Source organism: Dermacentor albipictus, chromosome 6 (assembly GCF_038994185.2).
Source record: "Dermacentor albipictus isolate Rhodes 1998 colony chromosome 6, USDA_Dalb.pri_finalv2, whole genome shotgun sequence".
Classification (NCBI taxonomy): domain Eukaryota; kingdom Metazoa; phylum Arthropoda; class Arachnida; order Ixodida; family Ixodidae; genus Dermacentor; species Dermacentor albipictus.
Window position 1 is genome coordinate 76,621,374 of NC_091826.1, and position 26,747 is coordinate 76,648,120.

General features: G+C 48.0%; 1 protein-coding gene across 2 annotated transcripts in view; it reads left to right on the forward strand.

Annotated features, from left to right (window-relative positions):
- Positions 1-26,747, forward strand: part of LOC135897119 (calcium-activated chloride channel regulator 1-like) — a 182,516-nt gene that overhangs the window by 28,687 nt on the left and 127,082 nt on the right. For both annotated transcript variants that reach the window (XM_065425684.1, XM_065425685.1), the window contains exon 4: positions 24,523-24,632. In XM_065425684.1, the coding sequence (XP_065281756.1) occupies positions 24,523-24,632 (110 nt within the window). The remainder of the gene's footprint in view (positions 1-24,522; positions 24,633-26,747) is intronic.

Sequence of the window (26,747 nt, forward strand, 5' to 3'; positions counted from 1 at the left end):
ACAAAAAAGGACGTGTACCCTTTGCCACGTATTGATGGCGCTTGAAACTGCCTGTACGGTACCAACTATTTTTCTTCTATCGACTTATGGTCTGGCTACTGGTAGATATTTGTTGATGACATGAACCGAGAGAAGAGTGCATTTGTTACCTCTGACGGTCTTTATCAGTTCATGGTGATGCCTTGCGGTCTCTGTAACGCGTCCGCCACCTTCGAACGAATGATGGACTCTGTGCTTCAGGAGTTCAAGTGGTGCACCTATTTCTGCTATCTGGACGAAGTCATCGTTTATTCGCCCACATTCGACACGCATCTAGACCACCTTACAGCGATTCTTGACGTGTTCCGCCACGCCGGTCTCCAGTTTACCTCGTCAAAATGTCACTTCGCTCACTGTCAAATCGCCTTCTTTGGTCACCTCGTGGATGCCAGAGGCGTGCGACCTGATCCGGACAAAATTTGCACCGTTACGAACTTTCCTGCTCTGAAGTCTACCAAGGACATTCGTAGTTTCATAGGGCTGTGCTTTTATTTCCGACGCTTTGTGAAGGATTTTGCGACCATCGCACATCCCCTTACCGACCTCCTGTAGAAAGACGCGCCATTTTCTTGGGGTCCTGACCATCCCGAATCTTTTTCGCAGCTCACTGCTCTCCTTAACACGCCTCCAATTCTAGCCCTCTTTTACCCGCCTGCGTCAACGGATGTTCGAACTGATGCCTGTGGTCACGGCATAGGAGCAGTGCTAGTACCACGCCAGCATGGACATGATCGCGTTATAGACTATGCCAGTCGACTTCTATCACCCGCCGAGCGCAATTATTCAATCACAGAGTGCGAGTGCCTCGCTCTTGTGTGGGCTGTTTCGTCTATAATTGTACGGATGCCCATTCTGCGTCATCTCTGAACACCACGCTCTCTGCTGGCTATCCTCGCTCAAGGACCCCACGAGATGGCGCACTCGCTGGGCGTTACGCCTGCAAGAATATACCTTCTCCGTGGTGTATAAGACGCTTGTCAGCATCCGCTTGCACCAGGATGCCGATTGTTTGTCCCGCTACCTCGTCGGCGAACCGGCTGATGCGGAAGCCATCGCTTGCGTTTTCTCTGTGTCCCATTTGCATAAAATCGCCAACGAGCAACGCCGCGATCCTTCATTACAAGCCCTCATCGACCGTCTGGAGTCAACGCCTGGCGATGCCTCTCTCCGGATGCTTCACCTCAAGGACGTAACATTACACCGCCGCACTTTCGATCCACACGGCCCTGAGCTTCTGCTCGTCATTCTATCACCACCTGCGTTCGAATGTCCTCTACCAAATTCACGACGCTCCCTTGGCTGGACACTTGCGTGTCTCGCGCACATACGACCGTGTACGCCGTCGATTATATTGGCCGCGTCTAGCCCGCTCGGCGCGGCGCTATGTTGCCGCTTGTGAGCCCTGTCAGCGCTGGAAGAAGCCCTCCACACTTCCACCTGGATGTCCCCAGCCGATGGAAATACCACCCAAACCACTTTTCCGTGCTCGTCTAGACCTTGGACCATTTCCTCTCTTGGGCTCCGGAAATAAATGGGTCGCCGTCGCTACTGATTATGCTACGCGGTACGCAATCACTAGAGCCCTCCCGACAAGTTGTGCTACGGACGTTGCTGACTTTCTTCTCTATGACGTCATTTTGGTGCAGGGTGCTCCGTGCCAATTAATCACTGTCCGTGGCCGCAGCTTTCTCTCGGCAGTCGTCGAGGACATCCTCCGCTCATGCATGACAAAGCATAAGCTCAGCACGCACTACCACCCACAGACCAACGGCCTCATGGAGCGCCTCAATCGGACCATCACCGACATGCTTTCGAAGTACGTTGCGACCGACCACCATGACTGGGATCTTCACTTACCATATGTGACGTTCGCATATAATTCATCGTGTCACGACACCGCCGGCTATTCACCATTCTATCTCGTATATGGCCGAGAACCTGCGTTGCTTTTGGACACTTTGCTGCCGTCGCCTGCACGTTCAGCCACTGAATACGCCCGCGACGCGATCGCACACGCCGACCATGCGCGCTAGCGTGCCCGCACCCGTCTCGAGGCCTCGCAAGAGCATCAGAGATGCCTCTGTGATTGCCACCATCGCCACGCGTACATTTCTTTGGGTTGTCTGGTGCTTGTCTGGTCACCATTTCGATGTGTGGGCCTTTCCAAAAAGCTGCTGTCACGCTACACTGGACCATACCGTGTGGGGCGACAAGTGACTGATGTCACGTATGAAATCATCCTCTCCGACTTCTCAGATTCATCGTCAGCTGCAAATGACATCGTTCACGTGGCGAGACTAAAGCCATACTACGCGCATTTCACCGCTGATGTGTAAATTAAGCACCAGGACGGGGGTTCTGCTGACGGGGATGACAATACGGAACAGCCACCACAGTGTGGTTGCACTGAGGAGGAAGAAGACGGCGTGTATGCCCCTTTGATATAGCGTCACCATTTTGGCCTCCGTTAGCTCCCCTCTAAATAAACTGTAAAGAGCCTTGGGCCTCGGCTGCACGTAACAATACAAAGCTGGCAAAGTTTACTGCATAACATATTGACCGCAAATAAAGACGGGGACAGTGGGGTTGCACACATAAACAAGGGCGGTAACTTTCAACTGGTTCATTCATGGCAGGCCGTGGGCATGTATAGACATATAGAACCTGCGCAAACGCAGCAAACAAGAACACTCATCAGCCTAGCGTGGCAACGAATTATAAAAAAAATCTATTTCCGATAGAAACAACCTAATGGAGGTGTCACTAACACAGTCTTGGCCTTTCTTTTTTATGTGGTAAGCCTCCATCAGTTCGCGTGCAGTCTGGTCCTGGCTTCTCCCCAGAATCTTCATCTCTTTAAAAAGAGGTGCACAGTGACAGGCGTTGCATTGCGCAGGCAAGTGCGCCAATTCATGTTTCGTTAACTTTTTTCATGAACCCTGGCTTGACCATTCAGGCACCGTCCTGTCTGCCCTATGTAGGACTTGCCACACGTCAGAGCGATTTCGTACATAACTCCTATATTGCATTTTGCATACTGCTTGGTGTGGTTCTTGCCACAGCCTTGCCTTCCTTTAGGATCACTGGAGGTGCGGGGGCAGAGCCACGCTAGCTCAAAAGGCGCTGAAAAGACAAGGGGGAGTCCAAACCTGCCTGCCACCTTCTTTAGGTTGTGTGTGACCCTATGAATATATGGCACCACTTCAGGTCTTACCGCCATAGTAGTCGTCCTCACCCTTGCTAAGCTGCTAGATCATTTTACCTTCTGCAGCAGGGTCTCCAACACTGGCGTTACCATCGAGTCAGGGAACCCAGCCGTCTTAAGACGGGAAATCTGATTAACAAAGGCAAGCTGCTTATTGTGCACACACGACTTGCGGAGAGCCGATTCTAAGGAGAGCATCGCTATTCCTCGTTTAACAACCTTTGAGTGGGAGGAATCAGATTGCACCAAACCCTTCTGTGCCCGAGAGAAGAACTACCAGCACGCGTGGCCTTTAGCAAAGGAAATGCGTAGGTCTAAAAAACGCAGGGGATTGTCGAGCGGAAGCTTGTGTGTAAACGAAAGCCCTTTACCGAGTTATTTAACAATGGCTAGAATGCTGCCACAAGGAGTTAAACTTCCTTGCCCGTTAAAGACCAATAAAAGCCATCCATATATCTAAAAACATTTAAAATATTTAAAAACGCCCCCTCCCCAAACGCCTGATCAAGTGCTTTGTCAATGGTAGCTAAAAAAAATGTTGCACAAAATCGGCGCAATGCACGAGCGGATGCAGATCCTACATTTCTGCAGATAGAAGTGTTCGTCATAACTGATAAAAGTGATATTAAGATAGGTTTCTAAAAGAGTTAAAAAGTCTTCCACCGAAATACCAACTGCATTCTGGAAGGGAATAGTGCCATTTTCTTCAATACACATCCTCGCAGCAACAAACTGATCTTTATGAGGTGTGGAGTAGAAAAGATTTTCTACATCAACTGAAAAAGCCGGACCTATGTCCTGGTTAGCCCTTAGAAAATCAGCAACCTCGTCAGAGCTTTTTTGTAACGAAGGAGTCGGATATAACATGCGTCTTCAAACTCTTTAAAACGAAGCTGCTAACTTCAACCAGCCATGTTTCACGCTCGCTAACTATTGTCCTAAATGGGATGCCGGGTTTATGCAGCTTCGCAGTAAAGAAAACACTTAGCGCGGCGCCTTAAGCGCAACTGATTTCCCTAGCTAGTTTATAGAGATTAAGAGGCTTGCACATTCTTATAACCCTGCTTTTAACTCCGGTTTCAGAGTTCCTAATAGGTTTAAAATTCTTCTTCAGGGCTTCAGAGGCTTTAGCACCAAACATGCCCTTTGGGAGCACAACAAATCCCCCCCCCCCCACTTTGCTCCCAAAAGAACAAGCTCGTTGTTTTTACAAAACGTCAAAGTCCTATGAATGGCAGACACTGTTTGATTGGAAGCCGATTTCGAGACACTCCTGCTAAGACAGGCAACAGCTTCCAACAGGCACCTGTCATGGTGATCCTGCGGAGCCATGTTCGTTACACGCCTGTTCAGAGAAGCCAGTTCATGGGCAGGAGCTTGATGCTCGACGCTGTACTTCGCTCCTTTAGCAAGCAGGGCGGTCACGTCTTCTGGGATGCTCGCGTAGCCCAGCACAAGCGGCTTATTTTCTTGTCCCTGACTAGTCCTCGTACTGTTCCATGCCCTAAGGAAATGACCAACCATGCTGTTCCAGTAGTACTCGCTCAACTGATGAGAGGCAGACTTCTGAGAGGCAGTCTAGCAGACTTAAATCCCTTTCCGCATGCCATTCTGTAGCTTTAGTAAAGTATATGAAGCGAAGCCAATCTTCGAGCAGTCTAACTTGCCGCCACAACTCTGCCCGGAGTATTTTTCATAGGCGCTTGATATGACCCCACGATGGAACAAACACCCAAATAGTGCACTCACTTCCAAAGGGATCAGGCCGCGCTTGATACAGAAGCCGGTGAATCTTTTCCGGCAGGTAGTTGCCTGCCGGGCACTGTTATCTACGTGGTACTGCTACGCAGCACTGTTACGCAGGTACTGTTATGCAGTAAACACCAACTAAATCAAACTGAAGTTCTTCTGGCAAAGTTCAAGTGGGAAACACTGCAACATCCACCATATTACCTAGACCTGTCACCTTGTGACTCCCACATTTTCGAGCATTTGAAAAGAGAGCTCAAAGGAACAGATTCGTGTCGGACGATGACGTGGAAGAGTCAGTTACAAGACTTTTTGAAGCAGCAACCCAAGGGGTTCTGTGAGACGGGAATCAAGCGACAAGTTAGTCAGTGGGAAAAATGTATAAATACTCACGGAGGCTATTTTTAATGTAGCGCGTTTGTCAGATATTCGGAACAACTCACTTCATTTGACTTATCCTCGTATATTTTGCAGAACTCCTGCTTTTATATGTTGCTCTCTCTCGCTACTTTTCGGAATTTCGGAGCGATTCCTCAAAATACACTACCGGTGACAGCTGCTCCTACGCAATATATTCCAACAAGGGACAGCATCATTGAGATTTTTCCCTGCTCGCTGCGTATGTACAAAAATGTAAATAAGGCTCTTGAATGACAGAGAGATGCGAATTAGAGAAAGGGAGGGAGGATAACAACGTTCTATTAAAATAGTTCTCCTCAACTTGTTCATTTCGTGGCCTTTACATTTTTTTCATATCAGCGGCATGCATTGTTTTGCTGGCTTCAAAATGATGCGGTTCTAAAGTTCGTGTGATATTAGCTTTAGCTAATAAGTGCACTGAAAACATAGAAGCATTGATATCCGTTATTTCGGGCACAATTTTTGAGAAATACGGGTATATATATTTTATGAAAATTACATATTTTATTTGCCTTGACAGTGCGTAGCGTTCAAGAATTCGTTCGCAGAATCCTTGGCAACGGCAACGCAGTTATTAATAACGTTTAATGTCCGTCAAATTCAACAGCTAGGACTCCGACAACGAACCGCGCCATGTATACTTCACCTTAAGAGACGCAGGCAGAACGTGGTTTGAGAACCGAGAATTGCCTCCGACAATATGGGACCTGTTGCAGATCTTTACGATTGTCATGCGCAAGAAAAATGGCGAAGCTCTGCTAGAAGCCTGAGTGCAACTTGCCAACGGGAGCATTGTGATCTTCACGGAGGAGATGATTCGCCTGCTCAGACCACCGACCCGACATGCCAGAAGAGAAAAAAGTTTGCTTCTTGATCAGCGGTGTCAAGCAAAGGCTCCTCACCTTTTTGGTGAGCAACCAGCCCAGGTAAGTTGTTGAATTATTTCGAGGCTACAACCATCGAGAAAACACTCCACATTAGGAACAAGCAGTCCAACCCATGCACGCTGCCAGTGAACTACGCTGACGTTCATCCAGTGGGCACCAACGACTTTCACGAGAGCATCAGAGTGGTCGTGGAAGAGCAACTATAGAAGCTCTGCTCAAGGTAGCAGCCTCAATTGGCCTCAATCGCCGACATCGTCAAAACAGAAGTTCAGCGATCATTTGGGCTTATTTAGGTGCAACCGCCATCACCACAGCCCCAGCCAGAAGCGATGACATACGCCACCGTCACCCGCCGCCAGATTCCGCCTCGCGCCCGCGACCATGACGCCGCGATTCTGTCGCCAGACGCTGCCACCTCGCCCACCTGCCGACAAACGAAACGCCCCAAAACCGCCCGCTTTGCTACAATTGCGGGGAAGCCACCCATGTGTACCGCCGATGCCCATACCGCGACTTGCGACTGCGTGGGGGGTTCGCCATCAACGCGGCGCATCCACCGCTTGGGGAGCGCCCACACAACATCGCCGACTACATCATCGGCACTCAGTGGAGTTCTGGACGACCATTCTGTTCACCTTCAACCGCAACGCCAACCATACACTGGCCCAGCCCAGGGCCTGTCTGCGAGTCCATATCCGGAATACTAAAACCAGCAGCCGATGGAGGTGTGGTTGCTGTTCGTCGAACTGACAAAGATCCTGCGCCCCTAACGAACACGCCTAAAAGTCCGTCTCGACCATACATCAGCGAGAGGCCGCCACCAGGACGAAGCCTAGAAGCAAATATTAGGCCAAAAAAAGAATAACTGATGAGCCGACATTCCAGCCACAAGTTAACACCACGCCGTCGTGATCCGACGCCAAGACACAACTGTAACGTATGACAAAGAACGACCGACCTCGATGTACTTCTCAATGGCCACGCAATCACTTCCTTAGAGGATACAAGAGCCCACTACTCCGTGATGAGTGGACCCCTTGGTGCCCAGTTAAAGGAAGACTCCATGCAACAGCCTTCAAATCCGGACATCTGGAGAACACATCATAACACTGGCCGGAATCTGCATGGTCAAAATTATAGTTCATGACCACACCTACCCTGCCACATTCGTCATCCTCCAACAGTGTTCACGAGAAGAAGTTCTCGGCATGGACTTCCTGAACCAACACGGCGCAGTCATCGACCTGAATTCGAAGTCGATAACACTATCGGAAGATCAAGCAATACCGCCGGGGAGCTCTCGTAGTCATCATGCCTTGAGTGTGCTCGAAACTCCAGTCAGCATCCCGGCCCGCTCCAGCATTGTCATTTACTTCGGCACCGAAACAATTGCAGACGTAGAAGGCCTCATCGAGGGCGACCAACATTTACTGCTCGACCATGAAATTTGCGTCGCAAGAGGGATCACTCGACTGCACGGAAGAAAAACAAAGTTGTGGCTGACAAACTTCAGCAAGGAGAAGGGTTGAAATCTGGGCCAGTTGGTACATACTTGAACGAAAAAACCAGTCAAAAACACAATGGACAAGAGGAGAAGTTCACGGCACAACGACTGGACTATCAACTGTGGTTTATTAGAATCGGTGTAGTCCCAGCAAGGACAGCAGAGCATGCGCAACCGCATCATCACTTATCACATAGCATGAAAAGACAGCACCGTTTCTATCGGGAGCGACTTAGAAATTCAAATTCTTTTTCTTGTAAGCGCACCGAGGTTGTACTAACGCAGTCATCACCTAATAAACTGATGAAGTACGCTTCCAAGATTTCACGCTCTTCTTTGCCCTTGCCCCTACCAAGAATGGTAACATTGCTAAACAAAGGATAACAACCACACTCATTGCAATGGCGAGGCAAGTTTGCACCGTTATCTGACCCCAGGGAGGAGTGGTGCTCACGCAGGCGGTCATTAATACATCGACCGGTTTGGCCTATGTAAAATTTTTCGCACGTGAGAGGGAACTTATAAACAACCCCTGCAGCACATGCCGTGAAACGATTTTCATGCTGCGTTGTGCACACATGGTTCCTTGCCCTGCCTCGAGAAATGCGCGAACACAGACCTGAAAGCTTACAAGGGGCAGAAAAAACAACACTTACTCCCTGCTTGGCGGCAACATTCTTAATACTGTGGCTCACTTTATGCACGTACGGCATAACTTCAAGTTTCTTACGTTCAATAGCCCCACCTACTACCAGCTCCGTACTTTCCGTCTTTAGCCTCTTAAGCAGCGATTCAGCCACCGCTTTCAAAAGAGGCGGAGGGAACCCTGCGGCTTCTAGACGTTGGGATTGTGCGTCAAAGCTACTTTCAATGGCGTGGTGACAGCTTCTTTCAAGTGCATTGCGGAAACAATTCATTGCAATCCCTCTTTTTACAATCTTTGAATGTGCAGATCCAAATGGTGAAAGAGCTTTCTTGCCCCTAAGTGAAAACATCCAGCACAAATGCCCGTCGTCAAAGAAGGTTAGTTGCAGTTCTAGGAACCTGATGGAATGATTGCTAGGAAGTTCATGAGTGAAATTAAGAGTGCGTGAAGAAGCTTTAAAAGCAGTCAATACATCGTCTACTGCTGCGGGCAGAGTGTCATTTGGTAAAAGCTCTAAAAGTACTAAAAATCGTCCACATACCTAAAACTTTGCATACACGCTTGTTTAGAAGGAAGCCTTGAGGTTTCCTGTCAAATTTTGCTAAAAATATCTGGGAAAGCACTGGCGCAACACTAGAGCCAATACATATTCCTTTTTTCTGAAGGAACAAGGAACCTTTGAATTCAACAACAGTGGATGACAGATAAAAGGATAAAAGTTCTAGAAAGGCATCCACCGACATGCCACATGAATTCTGGAAGTTTACAGCACTGCAGTGATCAATAAGTTCACGCACAGCTACAAAGAGTTGATCATGGGGAATGCTGTAGAAGAGGTCTTCAATGTCAACTGAAAAGGCCGTGTTGGCACCAGGGATCCCACTATTAAGGACCTCTACCACCGCTGCCGAACTAGCCGCACTGAATGGATCCTGCACTGGGAGGGCCGTCAAATGTCGCTGAAGAAACTGACTTACTACCTTCTGCCATGAACCCGTCTCCGTGATGATGGCTCTCTGAGGGCAACCCACCTTGTTTGTTTTTGCTGAAAAGAACACTTGCAGGTGGTTCCCCTTGCAATTCATGACACTTCGCGAAAGTTTTTTCAAGTTGTTTTCTTTCAGGAGCTTCAGCGCTGCCGTCTTCAACCTTGAGGGCTTCCGATTTGTAGACTCGAAGTTCTTCGCTACAGCAGCCATTGCCTTCTCTCCAAAAGACCTTGTCGGAAGGACCACGAAGCCACTATCCTTGTCCGCTTGGAGGAGTGTCAGATCATTTTCGATGAAGTGGTCGACAACGCGGTTGAGTACTCGGTTGCTGTTTCCTGACTGCTTGCCATCAACCATCAGAAGAACGTCAGCCCCTTCAGACAGACATCGCTGTTTTTCATCCTTGTGTACTTTATCAGCCAGCCGATGTACGGTGGCTAGCAGTTCATGGCTCCTTAAGCTTGGAGTGAGGCTATACTTTGGGCCATTTTGAAGCAGATCATCAACAACTTCGAGTCTACAAATCGGAAGCCCTCAAGGTTGAAGACGGCAGCGGTGAAGCTCCTGAAAGAAAACAACTTGAAAAAACTTTCGCGAAGTGTCATGAATTGCAAGGGGAACCACCTGCAAGTGTTCTTTTCAGCAAAAACACACAAGGTGGGTTGCCCTCTGAGAGCCATCATCACGGAGACGGGTTCATGGCAGAAGGTAGTAAGTCAGTTTCTTCAGCGACATTTGACGGCTCCCAGTGCAGGATCCATTCAGTGTGGCTAGTTCAGCAGTGGTGGTAGAGGTCCTTAATAGTGGGATCCCTGGTGCCAACACGGCCTTTTCAGTTGACATTGAAGACCTCTTCTACAGCATTCCCCATGATGAACTCTTTGTAGCTGTGCGTGAACTTATTGATCACTGCAGTGCTGTAAACTTCCAGAATTCATGTGGCATGTCGGTGGATGCCTTTCTAGAACTCCTATCCTTTTATCTGTCATCCACTGTTGTTGAATTCAAAGGTTCCTTGTTCCTTCAGAAAAAAGGAATATGTATTGGCTCTAGTGTTGCCCCAGTGCTTTCACAGATATTTTTAGCAAAATTTGACAGAAAACTTCAAGGCTTCCTTCTAGACAAGCGTGTGTGCAAAGTTTTTAGGTATGTGGACGATTTTTTAGTACTTTTAGAGCTTTTACCAAATGACACTCTGCCCGCCGCAGTAGACGATGTATTGACTGCTTTTAAAGCTTCTTCACGCACTCTTAATTTCACTCATGAACTTTCTAGCAATCATTCCATCAGGTTCCTAGAACTGCAACTAACCTTCTTTGACGACGGGCATTTGTGCTGGATGTTTTCACCTAGGGGCAAGAAAGCTCTTTTACCATTTGGATCTGCACATTCAAAGATTGTAAAAAGAGGGATTGCAATGAATTGTTTCCGCAATGCACTTGAAAGAAGCTGTCACCACGCCATTAAAAGTAGCTTTAACGCACAATCCCAACGTCTAGAAGCCGCAGGGTTCCCTCCGCCTCTTTTGAAAGCGGTGGCTGAATCGCTGCTTCAGAGGCTAAAGACGGAACGTACGGAGCTGGTAGATGGTGGGGCTATTGAACGTAAGAAACTTGAAGTTATGCCGTACGTGCATAAAGTGAGCCACAGTATTAAGGATGTTGCCGCCAAGCAGGGAGTAAGTGTTGTTTTTTCTGCCCCTTGTAAGCTTTCAGGTCTGTGTTCGCGCATTTCTCGAGGCAGGGCAAGGAACCATGTGTGCACAACGCAGCATGAATATCGTTTCACGGCATGTGCTGCAGGGGTTGTTTATAAGTTCCCTCTCACGTGCGAAACATTTTACATAGGCCAAACCGGTCGATGTATTAATGACCGCCTGCGTGAGCACCACTCCTCCCTGGGGTCAGATAACGGTGAAAACTTGTCTCGCCATTACAATGAGTGTGGTTGTTATCCTTTGTTTAGCAATGTGACCATTCTTGGTAGGGGCAAGGGCAAAGAATTGCGTGAAATCTTGGAAGCGTACTTTATCAGTTTATTAGGTGATGACTGCGTTAGTACAAACTCGGTGCGCTTACAAGAAAAAGAATTTGAATTTCTAAGTCGCTCCCGATAGAAACGGTGCTGTCTTTTCATGCTATGTGATAAGTGATAATGCGGTTGCGCATGCTCTGCTGCCCTTGCTGGGACTACACCGATTCTAATAAACCACAGTTGATAGTCCAGTCGTTGTGTCGTGAACTTCTCCTCTTGTCCATTGTGTTTTTGACTGCTTTTTTCGTTCAAGTTCAGCAAGGAGTTCAGGCGCACCAACAAAGGCGTGACGATAGCATACACGGAGGAAATTATGGAAACCAGCAGTGCGTTTGTCCTGGTGGATTCTGCGGCATCTACCTCGACGACCATAGTTCCCGAACAAAACTTCAACATAAATCCACATTTCCCCATCAGTAAGCAGGAAAAGCTCAGGAAAAGCTCAGATGTCTTCTCCGACGCCACAAAGACTCCTTTTCGAGGTCATCCAGGATTCGAAAAACGCCATTTGCAAAATATCGCATAATAACTGAAGAATGTGCTTGACCACTCCGCCAGAGCCAATGCCGAGTTGCATCACGACAACGTGCTGCTGTAAAGCAACAAGTCGACGAAATGCTCCGCGACGACATCATCCAGTCATCGAAAAGCCCGCGGGCATCTCCTGTAGTCTTCTTAAAGAAAAAGGACGGAACCCTGCGTTTCTGCATCGATTGTCATCGATTCAGCAATATTACGAAGAAAAAAGTATACCTCCTTTCACGGATAGACGACGCATTTGATCTTCTCTGCAACGCCAAATACTTCTAATAAATGGCTCTCAAGACTGGCTACTGGCAAAGAGAATTCGACGAGCGGGATCGCGAATAGACTGCCTTCGTCAATGTCCCTGTTAGTTCAAAGTCATGCCATTCGTACTGTGCTCGGCGCCTGCAGTGTTTCAGTGCGTGATGGACATGGTGTTTGCAGGGTTGAAGTGGCAGACCAGCCTGGTGTCCTTGAATGATGCCGTTTTTTCTGCAAGTTTTGACGAGCACTTGAAGTGCGTTGAAACAGTACTAAAGACAATCAAGTCTTCCGGAATCACTTTGAAACCGGAATAGTGTCGCTTTGTGTACGAAGAGGTGCTATTCCTGAGACGCGTAATCAACAAGCCTGAGTACACTCCGATTGTAGAAAACAGCTACCATCGCAAAGATCCAGCAGCCTGTTGGTAAAAAGGCAGTACGTAGTTTCCTTGGCATGTGTGCCTACAACAGACGCTTTGTCAAGGACTTTTCGTGCATCGCTGTGCCGCTGGCACATCTAGCTCAATGCGATGTCTAGTTCAAGTGGGAAACGCCGCAGGTTAGTGTATTTCAAGAACTCAAACAACGCATGCATTCGCCACGGTTACTTGCCAAATTCGATGAAGACGCTGATACGGAAATCCACACTGACGCCATTAGCCTAGGCCTCGGCACCGTCCTAGTCGAGAGAAAAGATGGCCCTGAACATGTGACAGCTTACGCTAGCCGGTTGCTGCCAAAAACAGAATGCAAATATTCTACAACCCAAAAGGAAGGCCTTGCCACCATAAGGGCTACAACAAAATTTTCCCCTTAACTATATGGCAGACCGCTCAAAGCCGTAAGCGACCATCAGGTTTTGTGCTGGCTAGCGACCTTAAAGAACCCTTCAGGACGCCTGACATCGTGGAGCTACAGACTGCAGGAATATGACATCACTGTAATTTACAAGTCAGGACAAAAACGCTCTCATGCCAACTGCCTGCCTCGCGCTCCCGTGGACCCTCCGGCCAAGAATGGTAAGACGATGACGCCTTTTTAGCAACAATAAGCACAGACGACTTTTCCCAGCAGCAGCGAGAAGACCCCGAGCTAAGAAGCCTTGCTGAGTGCGTGGAAGGCAAGACCAACTTTGTCCCGAGAATATTTAGGCGCGGATTCTCTTCATTCTTCTTGCGAAATGACGTCCTGGCGATGAACGTTTTCCCAGCCCGTCCAAGCTACTTGATCGTTGTGCCTGTAGCACTCCGGTCAGAAGTCCTGCGCGCCCTGCGCTACGATGAGAAAGCTACGCACCTCGTGTTTTTCCGTACACTTCCAAGAACACAAGAGAAATATTTCTGTCTTCGCCTGACCGCCAAAGTCGCCTGTTATGGCAAGTCTTGCCGTGACTGCCAACGACGCAAGACACCGCAAACGAGGCCAGCGGGATTACTACAGCCGATCGAGCCACCTTGCCAACCGTATCAGCAGATCGTGATGGATTTGCCGGGTCCTTTTCCAATGACAACGTCAGACAAGCCACAGCAGGACAACTGCCTGCCACCCGCAGACGAATGGTCCTACGGAGTGGTTGAACAATACTGTCGCCGACATGCTAGCAATGTACGTCGACGTCGAACACAAGACGTGGGATGCTGACCTGCCGTTAGTTGCCTTCACTTACAACACGGCAGTGCAAAAAAAAACAGATCAAGCCGTTCAAGTTGGTTTATGGAAGGAACCCGACGACTACTCTTGACAGCATGCTGCCGCATGTCACTGGCGAAGAAAATGTTGACGTCGCCACCTATCTCCAGTGCGCCGAAGAAGTCTGACAGCACGCGCGCCTACGCATCAAGAACCAGCAGAGGACCGGCAGCTGACACTGCACTCTTCGACGACGCTACGTGGAATACCTGCCCGGCGACCATTTTTGGGTTTGGACCCCGATACGCCGACGAGGGCTCAGCGATAACCTATTGCACCGGTATTTCGAACCCTACAATATCACTCATAATGGCAAAGCCTCTAGCGCAATTAAAAAGACAGGGGCGTGACAGAGACGCAGGGCAGCGCTAACTTTTAACTGACGTCTGTTGAAACACAGAGGCAGATATATACTTGAAGAAGAGAGCGCTACGAAGACGCGGACTAAAAGAAGAACAAGCACGACGGACAAGGTGCTACTTCCAACTAAATGTTTTTGTGAAGAAACATGACTTTAAATAGATACAGCCAAGAATGGCCCATCGTGACATCACGACCTCCCTATCTCAATAGGAAAGCTATCTCTTTTTCAGTAAGTGTCACTGAAGGGCAACTAATGGATGTGCACTCGGCCTTTGCAATGTAAAAGCTTCTAATATCTCCCGTTCTGGTATATCTCTAGGCCGCACCAGAAACTTGGTGTCGCGAAGATACGGACGGCGATATAGTGGCAATATAGTGGCAATATAGTGGCAATATAGGCAATAGAGATATGTAGGGAAGCAGGTATGAAAGATATAAAAGATGCAAAAATACAAAAGACAAATCACACTCCACGCATGCGCATGCTATTACGGTCAAGGAACGCGATTTCCTTGTCAGAAAGATTAACTGACGATGTACTAACCCAGTCAGCTCCAGTTTTTCGAATCAGCCGGGCTTCGATTATTTCACGCATGCAGCGGTCTTTGCTTCTGGCCTCCACTCTGAGTGCGCCAAGCATTAGCTTCCACGTTTTACAGGGACAATCATGGAAATGTTCAGAAAAGATCCCATCCGTTGGTTTTGCAACATTTCACATGTGTTCTGCAAGCTTTTCATTGAAGCATCTGCCAGTTTGCTCTATGTATACCGGGCCGCAAGTTAACGGAATACGGTAAGCCACCCCTTGTCCTGTCATGATACCCGTCAGCCTGAGCGAGCAAGCCAGTCGCCTTTCTGTGGCTGGTGATCCCAAAGATGTGCTTGTTCCCGTGACGGAAGGCTTGGTGAAAGAAGTGCTAGAAAAGCCTCAGCGAACAATCCACCGGAAGGGAAAAGACGGTGGTGATTCCGTACATGGACGGTATCTCCCATATGCTGAAGGTGTTGCCAATAAGGCGAATGTCAAAATGACATTCTCTGCCCCAGACAAACTATCAAAGTTGTGGAAGCTCACGGACCCTTTCTTCAAGCGGTCAAGGGGATGTAAAGTGAAGCATAGAAATGAGTTTGTGGAGTGCTCGAAAGGGGTCGTTTACCGTATTCCGTTAATTTGTGGTCTGGTATACATAGGGCAAACTGGCAGATGCCTCAATGAAAGGCTTGCAGAAAACACGCAAAATGTGGGAACACCAAGGGACGGGAACCTTTCTGAAAATTGACATGATTGTCCCAGCAAAACGTGGACGCCGATGTTCAGCGCTTGCACAGTAGATGCCAGAAGCAACGACCGTTGCATGCGTGAAACATTGAAAGCCCGGCTGATTCGAAAAAAAAGGGAGCGGACTGTGTAGGTACATCGCGAGTTAATCTTTCTCACAGCGAAATCACGTTCCTGGACGGTGATGATGTGGGCATGCGTAGAGTATGCTTTCTCATTTGTATTTTTGTATCTTTTGTGTCTTTCATACCTTATTGGCTTTAAATCTGCTTCTGTGTTTCAATAAACGTCAGCTGCAGTTACCGCTATCCTGCGTCTCTGTCACGTCCCTGTCTTTTTGAAATGCGCTAAAGGCTTGGCCGTTATGAGTAAACCGTACCAACTAGCCCAAGAATCAGTCTTGTTGACCTACAAGATCATCCGACGTATTGGCACACTGGACTATGAGGTCGTGCTAGAAGGCATTTCACTATCACAGCGGCTCCGCACACGATCTGAAGTGGTCTACGGGGTGCGTCTTAAGCCCTTTTACGCACGCTGACAAACTTAGTTATTTTATTTTTCTGCTATGGGTGTTTTTGTTTATTACTTTCGTTTGATTGCAGCATCGGCACGATGCTTTTTTGAAGAGAGGGGCATTGATACGTGTACTTCTTTATCAAGTGAACGTGTTTCATCGTGTAACAAATGTTATTGCTCAGCGCAGGACGTGCCTACATGTATCGGAGGTATCTGGCATGTTATCGGCGGTTTTTTCCGCTGTCTATGGTCAGCGAAACTTGTGTAATCTGATTGCACGTATGCGCGACGTGAATAGTGTCGGATAGTCGTAGACACACGGGCACTAGTGATTACTCTGGAACGTTCGATGGCTCATGCATAAAAGACAACGTGATTGGCCCACTGATCAGATTTCAACGATAGCCGACTGTGTTCACCGCTATCGTTGTGCTTCAAGTGCAGCCTGTTTTTCTTGGCACAGGTTCACCCAATAAAAGTTAGTTTCGTCACTCACAGTATCGCTACTGTGTTTTTTACCGTCACTACAATATGACAGTATGTGAAATTCCGGACCCATGATGTTGAAACCATTGACATAGTGTTACATTGTGATATCTATCGCGAACAGCATAACCCGTCTATCGCGGAGAAATCAAGGGAGATTTTCGGCATGTAAGATTTACGAAAAGGGATCGGACTGAGGCTAGTGACATATTTTGCGCTGACTTTCTAGTGAGAACTCTACAAACATGAAATGGACAAATTCTTGACATCTGTCTTAGTATTCATTCATTGGGTATAAATGCTGAGATGGCCTTGTTCTTAAAAAGGGCCAAAATTTTCCCTTCGTAAGCCTACACACATAAGAGTTTACTTATGCATACCTCGCACACGTATTCGGGTAACTTAATGGGTGAATAGATGGATAAATCAACGGAGATTTTAGGCATGTGGGCTCCACTGGGCTGAAATTCTGAGAGATAAGGGAGCCTCGCTGCCTACAGTATTATCTGATTCAGCTATCTCGGTTGCTTGGTTGCCAACGTCAGGAGTTCGAATCCTCGGTTATTTTTTTTTAATCTGAAGGTGGTAATCTCGAATTCGCTTCCTCCAGCACACTATATCTCTAGGCTTGGAGGGGCGCCTGACGCCGGCAAGAGATGCCGAGGCCCAGTGGGGCTATACTAGTCCAGGTACAGCCAAATTAGGAACAGCCACTAAGCTTCCACAAGAGACACTCCCTCACCAGAACAGGAATTGGCCTCCCTGGTGCAGTATTCGGTCCCTCGCTCGCTAATAACTCATTCGATCAGCCAATGGCCCACAGTCCCCAGCAGCTGCGTACCACCTGACCAACGCGGCTGCTATGAATTTCTGTACCTGGACAGCCCGCCAAATAAAACTGACTCTCGCAACGTGTAACACCTGAGCTCTCGAGTGATGCTAGCTTAGCAGGACTCTTTGAGGAGCTATCAGGCGTTGTTTGGAACATCACTGGCCTTAGTGAGGTTAGAATAACTGGTGAGGCTTATACAGTTCTGACTTACAGCCACGTACTCTTCTATAGAGGATTCCTAGATAGGAAGCAATACGGCGTCGGATATCCATAAGGACATAGCGGGCAACATTGACGAATTTTAAACCAAGAGTGAGAGAGTAAAAGTAGTAGTAGTAAAACTTAATAAGAGGTATATGATAAAGGTAGTACAAATCTACGCTCCAACCTTCAGTCATGATGATAATGAAATAGATTAGTTTTATGAAGTTGTTGAATTACCCAAGAGCAAAGTGCAAACACAGTATAGTGTTGTGATGGGCGACTTCTATGTAAAAGTGGGGGAAAAGTAGGCTGATGAGCAAGCAACTGGCAACTACGGCATCGATTTTAGGAACACTATAAGAGCGATGGTAGTAGAATTCGCGCAAAAGAATAAGCTGCGGCTAATGAACACCTTCTGTAGAAAGAGTAGCAGAAGAAGGCATACTTGGAAAAACCCTAATGGTGGAACAACGAATCAAATGGATTTCATGCTTTCTGCCGATCCCAACGTAATGCAGGATGTAGAAGTGATAGCTAGGGTTGCGTGCAGGGAACACAGGTTAGTGAGGTCTAGGATTCACCTCAATTTGAAGAGAGGAAGAGTAAAATTGGTCAGGAAAAAACAGGCCAACCTAGACTGAATAAGGGTAAAAGCAGACAAACTCAGGCAGGACCTGGCAAACAAATATGGAGTCTTGAAGCAGAGAGATGAAGATGACATAGAGGTAATGAATGAAGCGGTAACTAGGCTGGCTTCAGAAGTGGCATTTGAAGTGGGAGGTAACGCACCAATGCAAACAGTGGGTAAGCTCTCCCATGTAACAAAGGACCCAATAAACAAACGACAAAGAATGTAAGGGCCCAACTCAAGAGATGAGGTAGAATTCGCGGAACTGTCAAAACTGATCAACAAGGAGAAAGTAAGGGATACTCAAAATTATAACGTGAGAAATACAGAGGAAGCAGTAAAAAATGGACGCAGCATGAAATTAGTGAGAATCAGGCAAAATACAAACCAAGATGTATGCACTGAATGATAAGCAGGGTAATGTCATCAGCAATCTTGAATATATAGTAAAAGCGGCGGAAGAATACTATACTGGCCTGTACAGTACCCAGAACAGCCACAACGCCTCCATTCGAAGTAGTATTGAAGAGGTCATAGAGGCTCCTTGTATCATTAGCGATTGAGTTAGAAGATCCTTGAAAGGCATGAAATGGGAAAAAGCGGCAGGAGAAGATAGAGTAACACTAAAGTGGAAAGTTGGGTGAGTTCGTATACATTCATAATGGGAAAAGCGCGAACAAGATGACGATGGAGCTAAAGGACACAGGACGAGCGCTGACTCACAATTACGCTTACTGAAGCACACATCAGGTATATAGTGACACAAGCAATCACATGATCATTCGAGGAACGCACAACCAGGCCACGTGTATACAGGGCATCTGTTGCCGTATCGAGCTATCTAGGTACGCCAGTTCCTGCTGAGAAAGCGCGATCGAAGGCTAGCTAATGCACCACGTGTCCTTCCGCTCAATGTGGGCTGCTTCCACACTAATCTGATGGATGCATCAGTATGCTTAGGGCCCGTGGTGCATTAGTCCTCCGAGTTCAACCAGATCACCAAGAAAGACGTTTATCCGCTACCGCGTATCCATTATTCACTCGACAGGCTACGAAACGCACGTTACTTTTCGTCGATGGACTTGAAAAGCGGCTACTGGCAAACAGAAGTTGATGAGAGAAACCATGAGAAGACCGCTTTTGTGATGCCCGACGGACTTTAGGATTTCAGGTGCTTCCTTTCGGTTTGTGTTCTGCGCCAACAACGTTTGAATGACTAATGGACACGGTACTCTCAGGCCTCAAATGGCAAACCTCCCTAGTGTACCCCGACAACGTGATTGTTTTCTCCGCCACGTTCGAGGAACACTTGCAAAGACTAAAGGTGGGGTTTGAAGCAATTGTCGGAGCTGGTCTAAATAAACCGGAAAAGTGCAATTCTAGTTTTGAAGAACTTCAATTCCTCGATCATATTGTTAGCCGTGAATGTGTCCGACCTGACCCTGATAAAATTTCTGCCATCCCTCATTTACAAACACCATCCCATAAAAAGGCCGTGTGACGTTTTCTGCGCCTTTGCGCCTACTACCGACGGTTTATTGCAGAATTTTCGCGCATCGCATGGCCGTTAACTCATCTTACCAGAGAAGATGCTCCCTTCGTGTTGGGCGAAGACTAGCAACGGGCATTTCACGACCTACGGCAACGGCTGCCAGAAGCTTCCTGTGCTCGCACACTTTGTTGAAGACGCTCCGACGATGCTTCTTGCCGGTGCGAGTAATGTCGGCCTTGGCGCAGTGCTTGTACAACTGCAGCACGGCACCGAAAGAGTGATTGCTTACGCCATCAGGACGTTATCAAGAACGGAGCCTAACTACTGCACTACAGAAAAGAATGTCTCACACTGGTATGGGTCATCTTGAAATTTCGCCCATATTTGTATGGTCGGTCTTTCACCGTTGTCAGTGATGACAACGGTGAAACAACGGTGTCAGTGATGAGTTTCACGCCAGCAACGCGAGGACGCAGAACTGTTTCCTCTTATCGATTGCTTTGAGGGAAGAACCGGCAGCATGCCAAGGTGATTTGCCAGAGGGCAAATAACCTTGTCATGCTGCCGGTTCAATCCCGTATTTCTGCGCGACGAAGTCCTACGTGCCTGTCGCAACGAGCCAACCGGTGGTCATTTCGGCTACGCCCACACATTGGCAAGAATTAGGCTAATGTACTACTGGCAGAGACTTGCGGCGGTCGTGGAACGTTACATCCAGACTTGCGGCCAGCGCCGCAAAGCCCTACCCGGCAAGGACGCTCGACTGCTGCATCCTGTTCAGACCCCGAAAGCGCCGTTAGAGCAAATAGGCTTAGACCTTGTAGGTCCGTTTCCACTGTCTACTGTCGGTAATAGAAAGATAACCGTTTTCACAAATTATCTTACTGGATACGCCGGAACAGGTGCTATCCAACGGGTAACAGCAGCCGAAGCAGCGGGATTTTTTGTCGAACCCGTCGTCCTAAGGCATGGCGCTCCCGCAGTAGTCATAACAGACAGAGGTACTGCGTTCAAGGCCGCGCTTCTGCATACCGTTCTGCGACTAAGACCATGGCTTATCATCCCCAAACCAATGGGCTATAATAATAACGTTATAATAAGAATAAGACTCTGGCAGACATGATGAGTATGTACATCGACGTCGGCCACAAGACCTGGGAGGAGATTTTACCAAATTGTCGCATATACCCTGCTGGAGTATACAAGCTGAGTCAATATACAGGCGGTTGCACTTTACGGGCAGTGCAAGGCAAGGTGCGAGAGTGCGTCAGCGTCTTCTTGTATTCGGCCCGACTTGTACACGATGGTCACGTCGTACTCCAGCAAACGTAGGCTCCACCGTGCCAATCGTCCAGTAGGGTCCCGTGGATTGGCAAGCCAGCATAACGAGTGAGAATCAGTTACAACTTTGAATGGGTGGCCGTAAAGGTAAGGTCGAAATTCGGCCAGCGCCCATACAACGGCACGACACTCTTTCTCCGTGGTGGTGTAGTTGGTCTGTGCACGCGACAGTTTGCGACTTGCGTAGGCGATCACTCTTTCAATGCCTTCCTGCCGCTGTACAAGCACCGCACGAAGACCAACGTTACTGGCGTCTGTATGAACTTCTGTGTCCGCCTCATCGTCAAAGTTGGCCAAAACTGGTGCTCACACCAGACGCTGTTGAAGCTCGGTGAAAGCAGTCTCTTGCTCTGAGGACCAGACGAACGATACATCGCCCTTCGTGAGGCGAGTCAGCGGCTCCACCATCTTCGAAAAATTTTCGATGGAACGCCGGTAGTATACGCAAAGGTCCAGGAAGCGTCGGAAACCTTTCTTGTGGGTCGGTGTTGCCCTTTGTGTCGAGAAAGTGTGCAGCGCTCGCGGAGGTCAATAATGGCGCCATATTCCCGGAGGATGTCCATCCCAAGGATTAAATCGCGGGAACACTTGCGTAGAAACAGACAAGTGGCGAGAAAAGCCGCACCGCGAATTTCTACTCTGGCCTTGTATAGGCCAAATGGTGTGGCGACGTGGCCACCTGCCGTACGAACTGGTGCCTCGTTCCAACGCAACGTAACTTTTTTCGGAACGCTCGCGAGTTTTCCACTAAGAATAGAGTAATCGGCGCCGGTATCTACAAGTGCACTCACTGTTTTGCCGTCGATCAACACAGGTATGTCCAGTGAAATCTTGCTCGCGGAAACTGGTTCTGGCGTTATCGTGTTTTCGTTATTCTGCGGTCGGCACGATACGAGGTCTTGAGCGCGTCGAGTATCAGCGGCCCCGCCTCGGAACGTCGCTGACATCAGTTCTCCCGGCACGGACTTGGCGATCGCGCTTGCGTCGTCCTCGAGGGGGTATCGCGAGCAGGGAAATATCGCTGCGGTGTGGGTGAGCGCGAATGTCTCTGCAATGGGCCCGGTATGCGCTGCGGTTCGAGGACATCTGCGATGTCGGGTGGTCTTTGGCCGAACCTAGGTCTAGGTGAATCGACAGAAAAACCCCGCAGTCCGAGTCGTCGGTAGGGGCACTCCCGATACACATGACCAGCTTCGCCGCATTGGTAGCACAGCGGTAATCGATCGGGTGCTCGCCAAACCTCTGATTTCCTCGCGCGTCGTTGGCTATCGTTGGAATACGGTGGCAGAGTTGTCGGAGCGGCGTGCGCCGATTGCCACACCATGTGGCAATATGTTACATTTGCGTATAACACGGCTCGTCAAGAGACAACTCGCGCGACACCTTTGAACCTCGTTTACGGCCGGGAACTAACAACAATGTTGGACGCAAAGCTGCAACATGGGAGCGGTGACGACTAGAGTGCTGCCGAGGAGCTTACGCAGCGCGCAGAGGAAGCCAGGAAGTTTGCGCGTTTGCCAATCCAAGAACAAGAAGACTACCATGCCAGGCACTACAATCTTCAGCACAGACCCGTCATGTACAATGTTGATGACCAGGTGTGGGTGTGGACTCCTATTCCTCGTCGGGGGCTACGTGAGAAGCTCCTGCGTCGATACTTCGGGCAGTACACTGTTCTGCGCCACATCAGTGATGTGAATTATGAAGTTGTCCTCGACAGTCATAACTGCCCCAAACACCGGAGGCATCTGCCCGAGGTTGTGCACGTGCTTCGTATGAAGCCATACTTTTGCTAATGGCGTCAACTTTGCACCGTCTGTGCACTGCCAGTGGAGGTTGGAGCATCGGGACGATACCTTTTTTTTTCAAAGGCGGGGCAAATGCCACATGCTACATGGTCGCCGCGGTTATGTGCCAGGCGATGAAAACGATGCTGAAGTAGCGCGCGGGTAGGAAAACAGACAACGACATCGCGTTCACTGCTCTGATAAAGTACTTTTATACTTCCTCTACACCGGCTTTCCCGTCTCCGACTAGGCCGTGACAATGTTCCCGAACATCATTTACAATAAAATAAGGGCAACACTGGAATTCAGTCAACTAATGCAATAGAATGGCTTCAGGAAGGGACCATCTACAATGCATAACATCCATGTCTATATTCAGGTAATCGAGAATTCTCCAGATAGCATTCAGCCTCTCTATATGGCTATCATAGATTACGCAAAGGCATTTCATTCAGTACAGATACCACCAGTCATAAGGGCATTACGTAATCAAGGAGTACAGGACGCTTATGTAAATATATTGGGAAATATTTACAGAGATTCCACAGATACCATATTCCTCCACAAAAAAGTAGGAAGATTGTTATAATGAAATGAGTCAAACAAGGAAATAAAATTTCCAATTCTATTCACTGCGTACTTGTAAGAAGTATTCAAGCTATTAAACAGCGAAGGTTTAGGAGTGAGCCTCAACGGTGAATATCTCAGCAACCTTCGGTTTCGGGATGACATTGTCCTGTTCGGCAACACTGGGGACGAGATACAACAAATGATTCAGGACCTTAATAGAGAGTGTGTAAGAGTGGGGTTGAAAATTAGCATGCAAAAAAGAAAGAAAATAAATAGCCTAGCAAGAAAACAAGAAATCAGGATCGCCAGTCAGCCTGTACAGTCTGTGAAGGAGTAGCTTACCTACATCAATTACAGGGGATCCCCATCATCAGAAGAAAATTTACAGAATAAAAATGGGTTGGAGTGCATACGGAAGACATTCACGGATCCTGACTGGAACCTTACCATTATCATTGAAAGAAAGGTGTACAATCAGTGCATTTTACTGGTGCTGACATATGGGGCAGAAACTTCGAGACTGAAAAAGAAGCTCGAGAACAAGTTAAGGACCGCGCAAAGGGCGATGAAACGAAGAATGTTAGGCTTAATGTTAAGAGACTGGAAGAGAATGGTGTGGATCAGAAAGCATACGGGGATAGCCGACATTCTTATTGACATTAAGAGCAAAATGGATCTGGGCAGGTCACGTGTAAGTTAGATAACCAGTGGACCATTACGTTTACAGAATTGGTTCCAAGAGAACGGAAGTGCACTCGAGGAAGCCAAAGACTAAGTCTGGCGATGGAATTGGGAATCGAGTGGGCATACAATAGACTGATGATTATTATCACTTTGTACAGGTTGCTCAACATAAATCAATCAAATGTAACATCACGCCGTTTTTGTTGTCATAAATGAAAAGCCGAAGCAGCATATCTTGTTGACTGATTAGATGAAGCCAAGGAATACTTGTATGGTATCCATTATTGTCAAGCGAAAGAGGCAGCTAGTTAACGTATTTTTACTATAGCAATAGCGCCGCACCACCACTCTCCGTTGACAAAGTGTTGATCACGTTTTCTATTTCAGCGTATGCCTTCGTTCACGCATGGGCGAAATTCAGGTACGGTGTGTTCGAAGAGTATGGCAGCATCTATGACGACGACTATCCTTTTACCTACTGCACGCCTGACGGAAAGGTTGGTGCCAATCTTTTCACTTAATTTGTGCGCATTTTAAAGGCGATAAAGTTACACTCAATTCTTTTATATAGAGAACCGACAAGTCCTCTTAAGTAATGACTAGACAAAGAGAATCACAAAAATACGGGTATATTTACGGATTAACGCTTGCCACAGAAGGAATGCATGACGTGTAGTCTTTGCTATGAAATCGAGCTTTGGTAAGTACAGGAACGGTGCATCGGAAAGAAGATACTAAAGGGCGAAATGCTCGAAATTCCTTTGAGCAAAGGGAATTAGGTGCACCAATCGAAAGCGTAGAAATTTCTTTGTTTTGATCTGTCTAATGCGCTGTCTATCGACCTAAACACGGCCGCTTGATAGAAATGCACGTCGATCTGCCGTGTCTGTACAAGACACAATTTAGGCTCACCTTATTACAAACCCAACCGTCTTGCAGCGTCGTGCAGCGTAAAATACGGACATTTTTCGACAGAATCATTATTGATTTAGTGTGCGCTAGAATTTGCTAGGACGGCGTGGATGGATGGACGGATGGACGGACGGACGGACGGACGGACGGATGGATGGATGGATGGATGGATGGATGGATGGATGGATGGATGGATGGATGGATGGATGGATGGATGGATGGATGGATGGATGGATGGATGGATGGATGGATGGATGGATGGATGGATGGATGGATGGACGGACGGACGGACGGACGGACGGACGGACGGACGGACGGACGGACGGAAATCTTTACTGTAGTCCATTAGGTCGCACTAGCTTCCTAGAAAGATGCGGGCCACTCTCAAGTTGGGACCGAAAGGCCAAGCCTATGGGCGGCTTCACGGGCCCGTTGTACTGCCCATAGCTGTTCTTCGAATGGGAGAATGCATAGAGCTGCGCCCCACCGCGCTTCAGTGTTGCCTTGTCACAGCGTAACTCGGACCAATGTCACAGCATGAGATTAACATCTGTGGAGTCGTTACATTGATAGCGTGTCGTAGGTGTAGAGAACTTGGGATAGATCTTGTTGATTAGAAGCGGTTTCGGATAGGGTCTTGCTTGCAATAGCCTTAGCGTAATGACCTGGGCTCTATTTAGTTTACTGTGTGGAGGGGTGAAGACCCTGCGTCCTACGTAGAAGTGCTTGGTTAGCTCGTTGTAGGCGAGGAGGTTATTCCTGCAATCTGGAACCTCAGAATCTTCTTGCCTTGTGGCTACGCGGTTGCTTATTCCTCATGCAGCATTGCGGGGAGATTCGTTGAGACTCGCGGGAGCATTGGCGGTTTCTCCCATATGAGCAGGAAACCAGATGATCGTGTGGAGTTTGACGACCTTTGCGTCGAGAATGGCTAGGGCCTGTCTCGACATGACTCCTTTGGCAAATGCTCGGACGACTGCCAAGGATCGCTGTGGATTCTGGATCTCTTTGGGTCTAAGCGTGCCAATGCGATGGCTACCTGTTCTGCAATTTCTGGTTCTGTGGTGCACGTGGAAGCCGAGTTGACTTCACCTTTGCCGTTCAGAAAGACCGCTGTGAAGGCTCATCTATTTGCCATCTATTTGAAGAAGCGTTATTCAGTCTGATTTTAAGCTTTCGGTAGTAGGGCTTTGGCTCTGGCTTGCTTTCTGCTTTTTCCAGCAGATATTTGAGAATTTCTCTAGGGTTACTACGTAGTTCTGTAATTGGTATACCAATCTGTTTGGGGATGTCTAACGAACTGGGCTCTTTCTTGTGGCTCGCCTATTACCTCCAGTGTATTGTGCAGCCCTAGTTGCATGAATATTTCAGTTTCTGTGTACATAGGTAACCCAAAAGCTACCTTAATTATCTTCCTTAACAATGCATTGAGTTTGACTCTTTCGGATCTCTGCCACTAGCACATGGCTCCATAGGCGAAGTGACGTAGCACAAAGGCGTGAACTAATGTGATGACGTTGTCTTCTCCAAGCGCATGTCGGTGGTTAGCTACTCATTTGGTGAGCCTGATTGCGTTGTCCAGTTTCTTAGCGATACGTACAATCATTTGATTATTGGACCCATTGGCTTTTATCACCCAGTCCAGAACGCGCATGGAGCCCACCCTTGGGATGACGCTTTCGCTACTGCTATAGAGCATT